At 33.7% G+C, this 14,560-nt stretch overlaps 1 protein-coding gene and 4 non-coding genes across 5 annotated transcripts; 4 read left to right on the top strand and 1 right to left on the bottom strand.

Annotated features, from left to right (window-relative positions):
- On the bottom strand, positions 1-8,696 carry LOC133855039 (uncharacterized). Its single transcript, XM_062291333.1, has 14 exons — positions 8,347-8,696; positions 5,320-5,716; positions 5,086-5,208; positions 3,629-4,172; positions 2,964-3,004; positions 2,801-2,869; positions 2,600-2,700; positions 1,531-1,609; positions 1,341-1,439; positions 1,179-1,247; positions 1,000-1,049; positions 722-803; positions 524-618; positions 1-436 (listed from the first exon to the last, which is right to left on the bottom strand). Exons 1-14 carry the CDS (start codon positions 8,664-8,666, stop codon positions 334-336), a joined length of 2,172 nt encoding a protein of 723 aa, XP_062147317.1. The 5' UTR covers positions 8,667-8,696; the 3' UTR covers positions 1-333.
- Positions 8,697-12,361: 3,665 nt separating this feature from the next.
- Positions 12,362-12,432, top strand: TRNAG-GCC (transfer RNA glycine (anticodon GCC)). Its single transcript has one exon. It is a non-coding gene; the product is annotated as a tRNA-Gly (tRNA).
- Positions 12,433-12,440: 8 nt separating this feature from the next.
- On the top strand, positions 12,441-12,528 carry LOC133855110 (small nucleolar RNA snoR114). Its single transcript, XR_009896948.1, has one exon. It is a non-coding gene; the product is annotated as a small nucleolar RNA snoR114 (small nucleolar RNA).
- A 1,131-nt stretch (positions 12,529-13,659) lies between these two features.
- On the top strand, positions 13,660-13,730 carry TRNAG-GCC (transfer RNA glycine (anticodon GCC)). Its single transcript has one exon. It is a non-coding gene; the product is annotated as a tRNA-Gly (tRNA).
- An 8-nt stretch (positions 13,731-13,738) lies between these two features.
- Positions 13,739-13,826, top strand: LOC133855109 (small nucleolar RNA snoR114). The gene has a single exon (XR_009896947.1). It is a non-coding gene; the product is annotated as a small nucleolar RNA snoR114 (small nucleolar RNA).
- The last annotated feature ends 734 nt before the right edge of the window (positions 13,827-14,560 follow it).

The raw sequence follows: 14,560 nt of genomic DNA, 5'->3' as shown, positions 1-14,560 counted from the left end.
TGTCAAGCTAATTTTTTTATTATTTATTATTATTTTTATCTGAAGTTGAATCAAAGCAGGGTCACTTCGTGTATCTACACTTATTTAGGTAAACTTTTGGACTACCACATAGACGAAGACCCTTATCACTTTAGCCCACCAAAACTCACGACTCATTCCAGCAAGTTCTTCTAAAATCTAATGCTCATCCTGTCCCATCCTTCACACACCTTAAAACTATCCTCTTCAAAAGGAAATAACAGTTTCCTTTTCTAAAAAACAACTGTATATGTTATTCAGTTAGTCTGTTTGAGCTTTTCTAAACTGTAGGCAACTGTATATTTGATTGCAATTTTATGGTTCTGAGCTCCTCGGGGTTGGCACTGCTGGAGCTTTTTGGAGTAGGGCCATCATTATCTGGATTATGCCTTCAAATGATGGGCGCTGTTCTGGATCACTGCTTGTTTTCAAGCAAACAAAGGTTTAGTTCAACTTACAAGTTTAATGTAAAACACAGAAAAGGAAGTAGTGAAAATGGAAGTACCTTTGCCAACAGTCTTGGATAATGGATGTTACTTGGGGATCAAGGCCTTCTGGTAGGTCTAATCTTCTGTCCATGAACCCTACCACTCCAACAACCTTTTGAAATGGAAGACAATGGTCACACAGGAGCTTCAAAGACTAGAGAGCTTGAATGTGTCATGTGTGTGTTTGTGTGTGCAAGAGAGAGAGAGAGAGAGACCTGTAAGGAGTTTAGGTTCTTCCAAGGAATGGATTCTGTCATCAATTCCCACAGGATGACACCAAAACTGAACACATCAGATCTGATTAAAAAGAAGGAATTTTATTATTACAGTAAAATGTTTCACATGAATATCACTCAACCGCCGGCCCCTAAAGAATATTAGAATATTAATGAAATGATTAAATTCAATCCACCATTCCTTTCAGCTTAAGCTTTTGAGATAAATGATGATTTAAGGGAAATGAAACTTTTAAAGCTTAATCAATGTAACTTACTTTTCATTTGAAGGTTCATTTCGAAGGACTTCAGGGGCCATCCACTGAGGCTGCATGTAGAAGACAAACAATTCAAGGATGTTCACCGACAAAAAGTAGCCATTGCATATGAATATAAGAGTTAAAAAGAGATTTTACAAGAAAAAACAATGAAAAGAGGGATTAATACAGATCATTACTGTTCCTCTCCCTGATTTTGCTGTTATAAAGGTTGAGTTCTTTAATCTTGACAGACCGAAGTCTCCAACCTGAAAAACAATTGAATGACTTCTAAGCAGCTGCTATATGCTCATTGCTCAATCTCCTTGAATCATTTAAAGCAATTAACCACCACATATTACCTTGACAGTCCAGTTTTTAGCAACAAGCAGGTTTGAAGACTTCAGGTCTCTATGTACTATTGGCGGATTTCTGTGATGCAAATAATTCATACCTCTAGCCTGCAGTAAAAAAATGGATTTTGTTGTGCTTTCCCTCATGTTCTAAAAGTAGACACACACAGAGGGATAGAGAGAGGGAGAAAGAACATACAACGTCAAGGGCCATCCTCAGACGCCGTCTAATGTCTAATGCCTGATTGTTCCTGTGAAGTGTTTTGAAAAGGCTTCCTCTGACCATGCAAAACAATTAATATACTGGCATTTACTTCTCAAAAAGAGAAAAAAACAGAGCAGAATATGAATATGCACAGAGTTGAGCTCATTAGATTGAGCCCTAGCTAGTATATGCACACATCAAGTTGTTAAATCACCAGTGGTGGTGGTTCAATGGTCTCAAGGCAATCCCCATGTGGTTAGGCATGCACTAGGGAGCGAGTTCGAATCCTGCAATGGGAATCACTCACTCTTGATTAGTGTTAGCCACCTTGGGTGCCATTGATTCCCTAGTGGGGTTGAGTCAAGTTGTTAAATCACCGGTGGTGGTGGTTCAGTGGTCTCAAAGCAATCCCCATGTGGTTAGGCATGCACTAGGGAGCGAGTTTGAATCCTGCAATGGGAATCACTCACTCTTGATTAGTGTTAGCCACCTTGGGTGCCACTGATTCCCTAGTGGGGTTGAGTCAAGCTATGGCTCAATCGGTTTTGAAAGAATGCCTGCAGTTATTTGCCGTCTAAGCCCCCCATGAGCAATTCACAGCGGGTAGGTGCTACCATGTTAGCGCCTAGATAGGATAGTCACAGTTGGTTGCCCCCTCCTGCCCTTTTAATTATGAAAAAAAAAAAAAAAAGTTGTTAAATCACTACTTATTTCAAAAGTTTAAGCTTTAGGTTCGAACTTATGATATTTGCTCTAAAACCATGTTAAAATCACTACTCATTCCAAAAATTTAAAATAATAGGAAATGGTAAATTTAATCATTTAATCAATACTTTAATAGCATGAAGTATCCCAATTAATAAGAGATTCTCACACTAGCAGGGCCAATCAGTGACTTCTACAAAAGAAAAAAACAAGAAATGTTCGAACTCAAGACATCAACTCAAATACCATGTTCAATCACCACTTTTCCCAAAAACTTGAACTGATAGGAAGATGTAAATTTAATCATTTGATTAACATTTTAACATTAACCACTCTTAAAAAGAAAAACACTTCTTGCCTGGGTAGGTACTCTGTGACAATTGCAAGTCGCTGCTGTGTATATACTGCTCCCATAAACAGCAATACATTTGGATGTCTTAATCTCTTCATTATATCAATCTGAAACGTACACATGCAAATCATAGGGTCCCAGGATCAGGTGCTTCCTTTCCCCAAACAACATAGATAAGCAGTTATAAATTAGCTGAGCTTCCTGTACCTCTTTTTTGTAGTCACATAAAGTTCCTTCACTATATTCATTCCCGAAGTAAACCTTAATGGCAACATCCTGATTAGGAACAACAATTCTTAAGGTCAAGTCATTGAATTAATACTCTTACTTGGAACAGGAAATAGAGGAACTTGCAAGTATGAAAATTTACTGATCCATTCCAAAGTCCACGATAAACAATAGCATAGGAACCTGTAAGGCAAGAACCAATTCATGATATAAGAAATCAGGCAGCCAGTTGCTGGCTCTGAATATATTTATAGCATATTTTAAATTCCTATTTCCTTACTTTGAGCCTAAATCTTCTCATAAAAGGAAATTGAAAATGTTTCAAATAGTTAATAGACCTACTATTGTTGTTATATAATATTATCCGTATGCCTTTAACATAAGATTGTGAGATTAATTGACAGTTCTACATATATTTAAGATATTGTTAGAGTATTGATTTTGAGTTTAGTGATGCCCAACATCTTATATCAAAGCCTCACTTGGAGATCTGACATGCATTATTTTTCTTAACAAGTGATATTAAAGTTGATGATTCAAATTTCTTTTAGATAAGTGTACAACTCTTACTCTTATATGTGGGACACTTTTGGATTTATAGAAGACTCACTTACAATAAGAACTTATGTCAATGTGATACAAACTCACACATGAGGGGAAGATTTATTTCAATTTCATGTGATAATGTTAAGTCCTATATTGACTAATAGTCATAATAGTGAGTGGTTAAATAATAGTATTATTAAAAAAAAGTGCACTTGACAAACGAACTACTGCAGCTAAAAAAGTTATCAAACTCAAGTTTACCTTGCCCAATCTCATCCCCAAAATCTAGGTCTTCCCAGTGAATCTCACAATCTACTATATAGTCCAATTCATTTTCCCCTTTGCTTGATGGACTCTCATTGCTGCCGAGGCTCTCCCCTGAACTTGTGAACTGTTTACTGTCTTCTTGTCTTTGCCTTTCATCTTCTATATCTAAAGCTTTCAAGTTTGATACTTCTGGTTCCAACTCATGCGCTTCGACTTTGCAGCCTAATCTTGGCAACGGATTTCCAGTTCTGGGTAATCCACAACACTCGGTACACTCCCTTGAAGAGGCTACAAAAGAAGTCTCCTCAAAGTCATTTGGAGCTCTATGCTCATATACATTATTGAGGGGGATCTCTCCCTTATCCTTTGTATCAGTTGTGCATAGGTCTGAAGTTGATGCCTCTCTAGAAGAATAAGGATTGCTTATCACTTTTCTTGCTGAAGAATCATTAGCACTATTTTCTTGAATACTTCCATCATCTTCTTTTCCAGAGTTGTGAGTTCCCTTAATGTGGAGCTTTGCCAAGACCTTTGCTGCCTACAGTCATCCATCCCAACCAATTAATATAGCACAAATGTTAATCAAAAGGAGAGGCTATTCCTATTGAGATGGGAGAATTTTTCAGATTAATATTATTTGTAGTAGGTTGAACAATGAAAGAGTTTCCCAATAATTTTAATAACTACTGAAACAAATTCAAATGTAATGAAGCATACACCAATGGCAGCATACCATTTAGCAGAAGTTCACATACAGATGATGGATAGAGATAGACAGGCTACATAATAAGATCAAAGTATCAAAAGGCTCACTCCAACACAATTAATTTTGAAAGAAGCAAGGAAAGTGGAAAGGCTCACTCCAACAAATAGCTTGGAAAAAATATTAAGAACTCATTATTCTCATCCCAATAATGAACACATGATCCTATTGGACAAATAAAAATCTAGAGTCCCAATAATAAATATTTGTGATTGTGATAGGCAGTGAAAGTACCTTTAAAGAGTCAACAATAACAAATGAGCATTCATCCGGCTCAACAAATTTATTCTCCATTTTAGCTAAAAAAATCTTCTTTCTTTCTTCTTCTTCTTCTTCTTCTTCTTCTTCTTTTTTTTTTTTTTTTTTTTTTTTTTTTTTTTTTTTCTATTTTAACTACTTATTTTTTCAAAGCACATACGTCCAGCTCTCTATTTTAGCTATAAACTTTCACTATCTCATTTAAATATTATTTCTTTTTCAAAACACCTACATTCTAAAGTCATATGCGTGTCTTATCAAGAGTAAAAAACCAATTATCAGGCAAAAGTAGCTAGCCACATGCAGTTACATTTTCACCTAAATTTGCATCCCGGCTAGCCAATTTGTGTGAATGCTACAATCTTCAGAATCTCCTCATCAAAAGTACATACACAAATTTGATCTGTAACCCATTTGAAAAGAGACTTACTAGTGTACTGGGTTTCTCTAATTTAACATCTTCAGAGTCTATTGCAGTATCCTCCCTGTCCATCGATGCATAACATGCACTGCATGTATCATCTCCACGTCTCCTCAATAAAAGTTTTGAGGCCTAAAAGATCACACACTCTTAGAAACAATAATTTAATTTGATAATTATAATTACACTGTAGTTACTACAAAAATAGGAGGAAAGAGAATTGAAGGAATTGTAGTAGTGCACCAGATTGGAAACAGAGGATGCAATCTGTGGCACTGGCACAATTGGTGGACGTGGGTGCCACTGAATCCTTTTCAAGTTTGACCCCCCTGCATGATCCTGACATGTTCTCAGGTTGTCTGAGCCTTTGCTGTTATATAATGTTGCATCACTTGAAACAGTGATAAAACCAGCAAGCTCACCATCCTCGTATAATGGGGTTTTTGTCACAATCGCCACGAATATTTCACCGGACCTCTTCTTGAAAGGAAATCGACCTGACCATGATTGCCCAATGCTCAACCCACCCATGATGTTCTTTAGAGGTGCATAATTTTCTTCAGCTATTAGGATTTTAGCAACTTGTTGTCCAAGGACTTCATATTCCTTCCATCCAAAGAGATTTTCAGCAGAACGATTCCTGAAAATAGATTTTTTTTTTGAGATAAAAGCGAGATGTGATATTGCTAACATGCACAAAGAAAATAATTATTTCTTTCTTATTATTCACACCCATTTATCACGCTTATTTTACATCGGCCGAACATATATATTTTAAGTGGCTTTCCTTTTACTTTTGAGAAATGCTATTCAGCATTCTAGTCTATTTAAAAAATTAATAATAAATAAAATAAATAGAAAACAAGAGAACAAAGAGAATGCTAAGAGATGGTCATACCAGAATGTTGAATTGCATTTCACTTTGTTGTTTTAGCGGCTAACATGAAAAAACATTTAAAACACGTTACGTGAACTAGTATAAAATTAGTGTGATAAATGAGTGTGAAGAATAGCGTTCCTCTTTCTTTCTTAGTCTTAAGTGGAACCTGTTGACACTAAGATAGTTTTACAAGAATCACATAGCTAATGATGAGATGTAACATGCATTTTTTTCTGATCCAGAGCATGCAGAAAAGATCTCAACAAATTAGAGAGTTTCGAGGCCTCTGCTCTTATTTCAAAAAGTATAGCTTTAAAACCAGTCTAAAAAGTAAATATACGTAGTTATCTAAGCATATCTTCAAATATGTTAAGAAAATGGGAACAAAATAACAGTCCACGTGACACTTATTATGTCATATACTAACATGTTAATTGTCACGTGACACTCATTTTTATAAAATGTGGACTGTCACGTGAATTTGTAAGGGGTTATAGTAAAAATTGTATGGTGCGTTTGGGTATCGAATATTTTGAATATGAATAATATTCTGAATCTGATCACGAATTTCAAGGCAATAAAAATGTGTTTGGATGTTGAATATAATTTTAGATTCTTTTGAATATGTGTTTGGGTGTTGAATTTGAAAGATTGGAAAAAAGTGTTTTATAATAGTATAAAGTAATTGGAAATGATTGGATTGTATGAAAAGTTGTGTATAATGATTGGTATGGTAAAAAATAATAATAAAAAATAAATGATGGGTTTTAAAAAAGTTTTTTATAATAGTATAAAATGATTGAAAATGATTGGATTGTATGAAAAGTTGTGTATAATGATTGATATGGTAAAGAATAATAATAATAAATATATGATGGGTTTATTCAAACTATTCAAACTTTATTCAAGTGACCCATGGGTTTTATTCAACTTGGATCCGGGTATGGGTTTTTGAATAAAAACCCGGTTCGAATATTGAATAATGTTACGAACCAAACGCACCATACACTTCAAGCATCTTCGATTATCATATCAAATTTGTTTTTTTTTTTTTTAAAAAAAAAAGGTAAATGTTTTTAACTGATCAGTTACCATACAGTCCTAAGTGAGATTGGTCAGTGAAAGTTTGAATAAAGTAAGCTTGAAAATGTTAAAATATGTAAAGATTAGTATTTACTCTGTATTGTGATTAAGAATCTTTGCCTTTGCTGACATATGAGATAAGCATATGAAGATGACATACAACAAGCCTCAGCACATTAGGCAGGAGGAGAGCCAAGTTAAATCTCATTAATGAGATAAAGACCTATACCTTTTGCTGAAATTTGAGCATTAAGCATATAAGCCATACAATAAGGTCTTAAGCATTAAGCATTAAGCATTAGCAGGGTGGAGCCAGAATTTTAACTTGGATACCCAATGGATCCATGCGTGTGTGACTTAACCAATTCAAAAAAAAAGTCTTGATGGGAATAAAATTGACCTAACATTGGTGGCGCCCCAAAAACAGAGAGCTCTGCCCCTAGGCATTATGCCTAAGTTATTTAATCCTTGCCTTGAGACTTGAGCCTGGTTAGACCTTGAACTATATTCTCAGTAGGGCTTGTAATTTTTTACGAAATTAACGAGTTAAAGTTATCGAACTTCACATCTTCCAGATTATTAACTTTGAATGTGAACTTCTGTTGATTAAGCATCTTCGAACTTTGACTGAAAGATCAATATATTATATCTCCTACCAAATTGTACTACCTCTCTATTCAAAGACTCACTTTTATTAATTCATTCACCAAATTCTTCAAGTTCAATTCCATTCAAATTAACATAAAACTTACTTGAAAAGTGAAGATATTTCTTGTTAAAATATAAATTAAATGATTAAATTTATTTATTTCAATTAATTTAAATTTTTTAGATAAGTGACGATTTATCATAATATACAAAAATTTTAGTTCGAACTTTATATCCGTCAATTTATCTTCCATTTAATCCACTTTTATAATTAGTGGTGATTTAACATCTCAACCGTCGCCACTACATCAAACATGCTCGACCTTAATTCCACATGGGCGGAACTATCCTTGGGCTTGGGATATAAGTTGCCTAAATTTTTTTAAAATTCTCGTAACCCTTTTTTTTTTAATGAGTTCGACTCCCAAAATTAATTTTTTACCTTTAAAGATGTTCATTTTTTAAGTTTCGTCCCCTCATCTCAAATCTTGATTCTGCATTCCACACAACTGTTCCATCAAAACAGCTACAGTAACACGACTCACACTCACAGTAACTCCGAGAAAGCAACATGGGTAACCAAAAAAGCTCACAAACAGGCAAACAAATTAAGGAGTGTCTAACTTTTCATGAAATTTCTCTTTGCCACACACGCATACCAGTATATGATCTCCCCAGAAGAAGCTCTGCACACGTAAACAGAGGGGCCCATGCACTCCAAAACTTTCCTGTAAGGACTCCCCGTCGTGAACAGTCCCGGCAGGCGACCCCAGTCGTAATCCGAAGCCACCGCCTCCATTTCTTCCTTCTTTATCTTCTTCTGTTTCACCAACTCGTCCAACTGCTCTCTCAGCCTCGCGTGACTCGCCTCCAAACTCTGACACCGATCCAACAGAGCTTGGTACAGGCCCTTCTGATACTTTTCGCCGGCCATCGATGTTCCCGGAGCCTCGCCGGAATAGTAGTGCGCAATGCGCATACTGGTTGTGTTCTACAATATATTAGTTTATTACTATTATTGTCTAGGTGGTCTCGATGGCCTTGTATTGTAAATATGTAATATTTTGTGTACGACTAAAGCGTACTCGCCACGTGTAAGTGGCCGTCCACGGGAAGCAATCGCGTGCGGACAGTTGTTGCGTGCGCGGAGACAAGAGCGAATGGGGACACAAGATTTTGCGGCGGTCTGATTGGTTGTCGAAACTGGGATTGCTTTTGTCCGGTTTTGTTTCGGATTTGCCCCTGGTTTGATTGTGAATTTCCGGGATGCCCTTGCTGCGATTGGTTTGAAACTTTGAGCAAACTTTTAGGTTGCTTTACACTCAACGGTATTCAATTATTTTACAACTTGCATACGTGGCGCTTGCTCAAAAGTCAGGGGAAATTATTCGTTGCAAGTGATAGCAGTAATAGACATGCGGTTACTCTATTTTAGGCCGTAGGATTTACGTTAATGATTAGGGCTGGACCGTCGATGCATCAGGATGATCACGATGCTAGGTATCGGATGGCCAGGGAGAACATGGCGGCAGAGTTGCACGCTGGACCCTCAGGATTATGAAGCAAGTTTAGAACTTTTGATGCTTTCCATTTCATAAAGGTTCATAATCACGCAAACTGTGCTTCCACTAGGTACTTTTATGGTATCTCCTTTTTCTTATTTTACAAAAATAAATATGGTACGTGTATTTTCCTCTTCTTCTTTTTTTCTTTATTTTTTTTTTTATCCTTTTATTTATTTATTTATTTGAAGTCAAGTAGCTGATCATGATATGGTTTACACGTAGGGTTTGCATCGATTTCATTGGAGTGAGAAACACTGTTTTCTTTCGACAAAGAGCTTTGTTAATATATATATTAAATTTGAACAATAAATTACTGAGAATTCGGATTATTTTTCACTTTCTAACTCCGTTTGAGTAAGTGGAGTTAGAAAACCTCCGACCCTTCTTTTGACGGAGATGATAAGAACAAAAGATTTAAGAGAGTAGTTAAGTGGGGTCACGGGGACATGGGGTAGGATTTTGGGCCTTTTGGCTGGATGAAATGAATATATATGCCCACCAAAACGATGTTATTTTTATCTTAATTGATTTCGTAACTCATGTACAAAACGGCATTGTTTTAGTAACTTATTTTAATCGAGTCGAATCGAGTTATAATCAATTGAATTTTTTTACTTATTTTTGACTTCCAACCTGATTGTTGTCATAAATGAATTTGAACTTTCGACTTTCTGCTATACTTTAATTGGAAGCTGACCCGCTCGGGTCGAAAGTCAATTGTGTATTTTTTTGCACACCTCTGTATACAAGGGGAAATATGAATAGTTAAGTCTTACATAAAGTATAATTAGAGGAAGAATGTTTTTTTCACTCTTTTATTGAACTAATAATTTAGCTCATATATATATATATATATATATATATATATATATATATATATATATATAAGCTCTATTGAGGTGTGTCTTAATATTTTATATTAATTTAGAGACTTTTTTTTTGTTTTTCACATGTTTTGTCTTCCTAAAACTCCAAACTGTAAGTACTATTCAAAGAACCATTGGATTTATTTGAAGATCATTTGTTCATACTTGCTACCAGCTTAGCATAGAAATTTTCAAAATGTCCTGATTTTTATTAAAAATAATAATAATATAGTAATAAATTGGATGGGTCCCAAGTGACCCACCATCTGTCACTAGACCCACAGCGGGTCACGTTTTTTCTTTTTCTTTTTCTTTTTCTTTTTTTTTTTTAAAAAAATAAAAAATAAAAAAAATAAAAAATTATTTGTAAGCAAGGGTAAATTTGGAATTTTCAAAAATTTTGAGGGGTATAAAGGTTATTTTACCACTTCTACCGTCTGATTTATTCTCAAACCTTAATGGAGGGGAGACGTTGCAAAAATGTAAAAGTTCAATATACTAAATTGAAAGAAATTGAACTTTGGGGAACATTGCAAAAAGAGTGACAATTTAGGGGATAAGTAAAATTTTTCCTGTATTTAAATATGTATGCCTCTCACTTGGTTGTTTTAGTTCAATTTTTTACTAATCCAAGGGCACATGTAATTTTGATAATCACCTTAACAATTATACTTCCTAAGTATCTAAAAGATGCATTGGTACAATTTTCATCTTGTTTCCTATTTACTTGGTTACAAACCAGATGAAGTTAAGACCTTTACTTGGGTACAATTTTCATCTTGTTTCCTATTTTCATTTTCTCCATTTTTAATTATTAAAAGATGAAGTTAAGACCTTTTCAACTAATGAACAAAATTGTAATGTGGATCAAATTTTAGACCTAGTTTGTTTTCGCGTAAAACATATTTTGGGAAAAAGTGGCTATTTTTCGCTGGTTTTTTGCAACCTTAAAAATGGTTCTAGAAACATTTTTTGGCATTTGGCTTGTATGAAAAATCACCAAATATTTCTTATATTTTCATATAATCTAAGAAATTGCAAGGAAGAGAAAAAGAGACAACGAAAAGGAATTGTGGGAGAAGAAAGTGAGTGAGAATAAAAGGTCTTTGAATGTAAAATTGAGATGTAGCACAATTGCATGCAATTTGAGCAATCAATTGTGAGAAGTCCCTTGCGAGACCCATTTACTCGGATAACCCAAAACATGATCAAGTAGTCAAGTAGATAGGCCTCATAAAGAGCCACCTCATAATTGCATGTCTAGGGTGTAGGAGAGCGGCATAAAATAGGTTATGTAGATGAGAAACATAAACTATTAAACGTCTCGTGAAAGTTATATTTCGTTGATAACTTCAAAATTTGTTAAAATATATTAAAAATTAAAAAAGTATTTTATGTAAATTAAAAAATAAACGGATTAAACAATGTCACGACTCACATTCATATTGAAAATCTTACTATTAAATCATTAAATATATAAATAAATTGAGCAATATATAACTTATGAATTGTTGGAAGATTGTTACAAGGATCTTATGTAGAAGGATTTTGTCCCGTTAGAGTATAAATATGATGGAGGACCAAAGAGAAAGAAAAATATAATGATATATTATGTTGGAATTATGTTCTGTTCTGTTTGTTCACACATATATGGGAGTGCAATACAACTATTCATGAAGATTTGTATTGCTTTTCTATAATTTTCATGGAAGTTACAACCTTTCTTGGGGATGATTGGGTGTGGGGATGACCACACTAATTATGATGCGATCACCTCTACATCCACATTTATTTTGTCTAGTTAGGATAGAAATCCTATAGAGGGCCAAAGAGAAAGAAAAACATAATGCTATCATTCTGTTTTTCTTTCTCTTTGGTCGTCCATTGAATTTCTATCATAACGGGACAAAATCCTTCTACGTTAGATCCTTAAGACAAATTTTCAACATGAATAATAACTCAAAAGTTCTTGTATTTTTCTCCTTGCCTAGCGAATATTTGGTCATCCATCTTTATTATTGTTATTATTATTATTATTTAAAGTTGATGTGATTTTTAAAATTACCATTGGATCAAAATTTAATAATGATTTATCATAAATCTAATAAAATTTTAAAAGTGATATCATTTTTAGAAGATAAAATAAAATAAATAGATAATGTTGCTGGCTGCATTGAGAAAGCTTTTGCTGTATGACACAAAAAATAATTATTTAACTCTAAAGACTCACATCAGAACAACAAGCACCAGTGGTCTAGTGGTAGAATAGTACCCTGCCACGGTACAGACCCGGGTTCGATTCCCGGCTGGTGCACTGTCGGTTAGCAGTGAAGAAACTATGCGTTTGATGTGATGGTAGGGTCCATCACAAACGTCTGATTCTTCGGACGAAAAAAATGCATCTGAGCTTTCCTTTTGGGTTTTAACACCATGAAGTTGGTTTCCCTATGGCTTGCAATACTTTTTGTCCTTTTACCGTAAGTTGGTTTAACTATTTCAAATCATATGCAATTTAATAAAAAAAATACAAAATTTAAAACATAGCTAATAAAAATATAATATTTACAAGTTAAAATTGTGGTTTAACCTTTATTTATATATATATATATATAAACACCCCAATGACTATTGTTTGAAAACGTGAACTGAGATTTTCTTTTTTTAAGCGCACTCTTAAAAGTGACACTTTTGTATTTTCATTAAAATTACATTTTTAGTCTGCAAAATGCTGTGGCGAAACACACTAATTATTATAAAATAGAAAAGAGTAATGCTAAAAATTATATTTTAATCCTACAATTATTTTTAATGCTGATATAATAGTTTCAACTAATTCTTAAATTGATCATTTTAAAAAAAGAAAAAGAAAACGAAGGTTACATTCCTAAGCATGGGTCATGCCTCGATTTGGTGGGATCAAGTCCAAGCAAGGTGTGGGTGGAAAGGCAAAGGGAAGTATATGGGATAATTTAAAAATTAATGGAATTGATAGGTTAGCATTGTAATATAACTATGGAATAAAAATTTAATTTTTGATAAAGGGCTAAAGAGAATGAAAAATAAAATGATAGATTATGCCAACATAATCTATCATTCTGTTTTTCTTTTTCTTAGGTCCTCCATCGAATGTCTATTCTAACGGGTTTAAATCCTTCTATGTTAAATCCTTATAACAATTTTTTAACATGGATAATAACTCAGAAGTTCTTGTATTTTTCTCCTCGCCTTGCGAATATTTGGGTGAAATTATAAAAAAATGTGAAAGGGTGCTACTAGTGAGTTGTTGGCCGGTAATGTTATATACCATTTTATTATTATTATTATCATTATTTAAAGTTGACGTGATTTTTAAAATTTTTATTAGATCAAAATTTAATAATGATTTATCTTAAATCCAATAAAATTTTAAAAGCAATATTTTTTTGTAGGAGATAAACGAAAGATAAATAGCATAACTCATTGCTGGCTGCATTGAAAAAGCAGTTGCTGTATGGCACAAACAATCACTATTTAATTCTAAAGACTCACACCGTTACAACAAGCACCAGTGGTCTAGTGGTAGAATAGTACCCTGCCACGGTACAGACCCGGGTTCGATTCCCGGCTGGTGCACTATCGGTTAGCAGTGAAGAAACTTTGCGTTTGATGTGATGGTAGGGTCCATCACAAACGTCTGATTCTTCGGACGAAAAAAATGCATCTGAGCTTTCCTTTTGGGATTTAACACCAAGAAGTTGGTTTCCCTTGGCTTGCAATACTTTTGTGAGTTTTTAGTTTTTACCGTAAATTCCATTTTGTTTTTGTTTTATTTTGTATTCGTTTGATTTAACGGTTTCAACTTTCTAATTATGCAATTTTTTTTAAAAAAATAAAAAATTTAAAACATAGCTAATAAAAATATAATTTTAAAATAAGTAGTTAAACGTTTAATAAAATTATAATATGAGGAATGCTAGACATCAAAACATTTTTTTTTTCAGAATTTGATTTCAACCTGATGTGTCACAATCCCATGAGATCTATCATTTTGGAAAATGTATTATAATCTCATAGGATTGTGACACATCAAGTTGGAATTAAATCATGAATAAAAGTCTGTTTTAACTTTTATGGTCCTTTTTTTTTTTAACCTCATTACCTATTGTTTGAAAATGTGTAATTGACATTTTTTTTTAAACGCACTTTTAAAATGAATATTTTTTAATTTTGTTTAAAAACATATTTTTAGCCTGTAAAATGATGCGGCCAAACATACTAATTGTTGCAAAATAGAAAAAAATAATACTAGAAATCATATTTTGATCATATAATTATTTTACAATATTGATATAACAGTTCCAATTAATTTTTAAATCGATCATCGTTTAAAAAACAGAAAACAAATGTTAAATTCCTAAACACGTGTCATGCCTCGATTTAGTAGGATCAAGTCCAAGCAAGGG

This window comes from Alnus glutinosa, chromosome 13 (genome assembly GCF_958979055.1).
Source record: "Alnus glutinosa chromosome 13, dhAlnGlut1.1, whole genome shotgun sequence".
In the NCBI taxonomy this organism is placed as follows: domain Eukaryota; kingdom Viridiplantae; phylum Streptophyta; class Magnoliopsida; order Fagales; family Betulaceae; genus Alnus; species Alnus glutinosa.
This window is presented reverse-complemented; position numbering and strand designations above follow the sequence as displayed.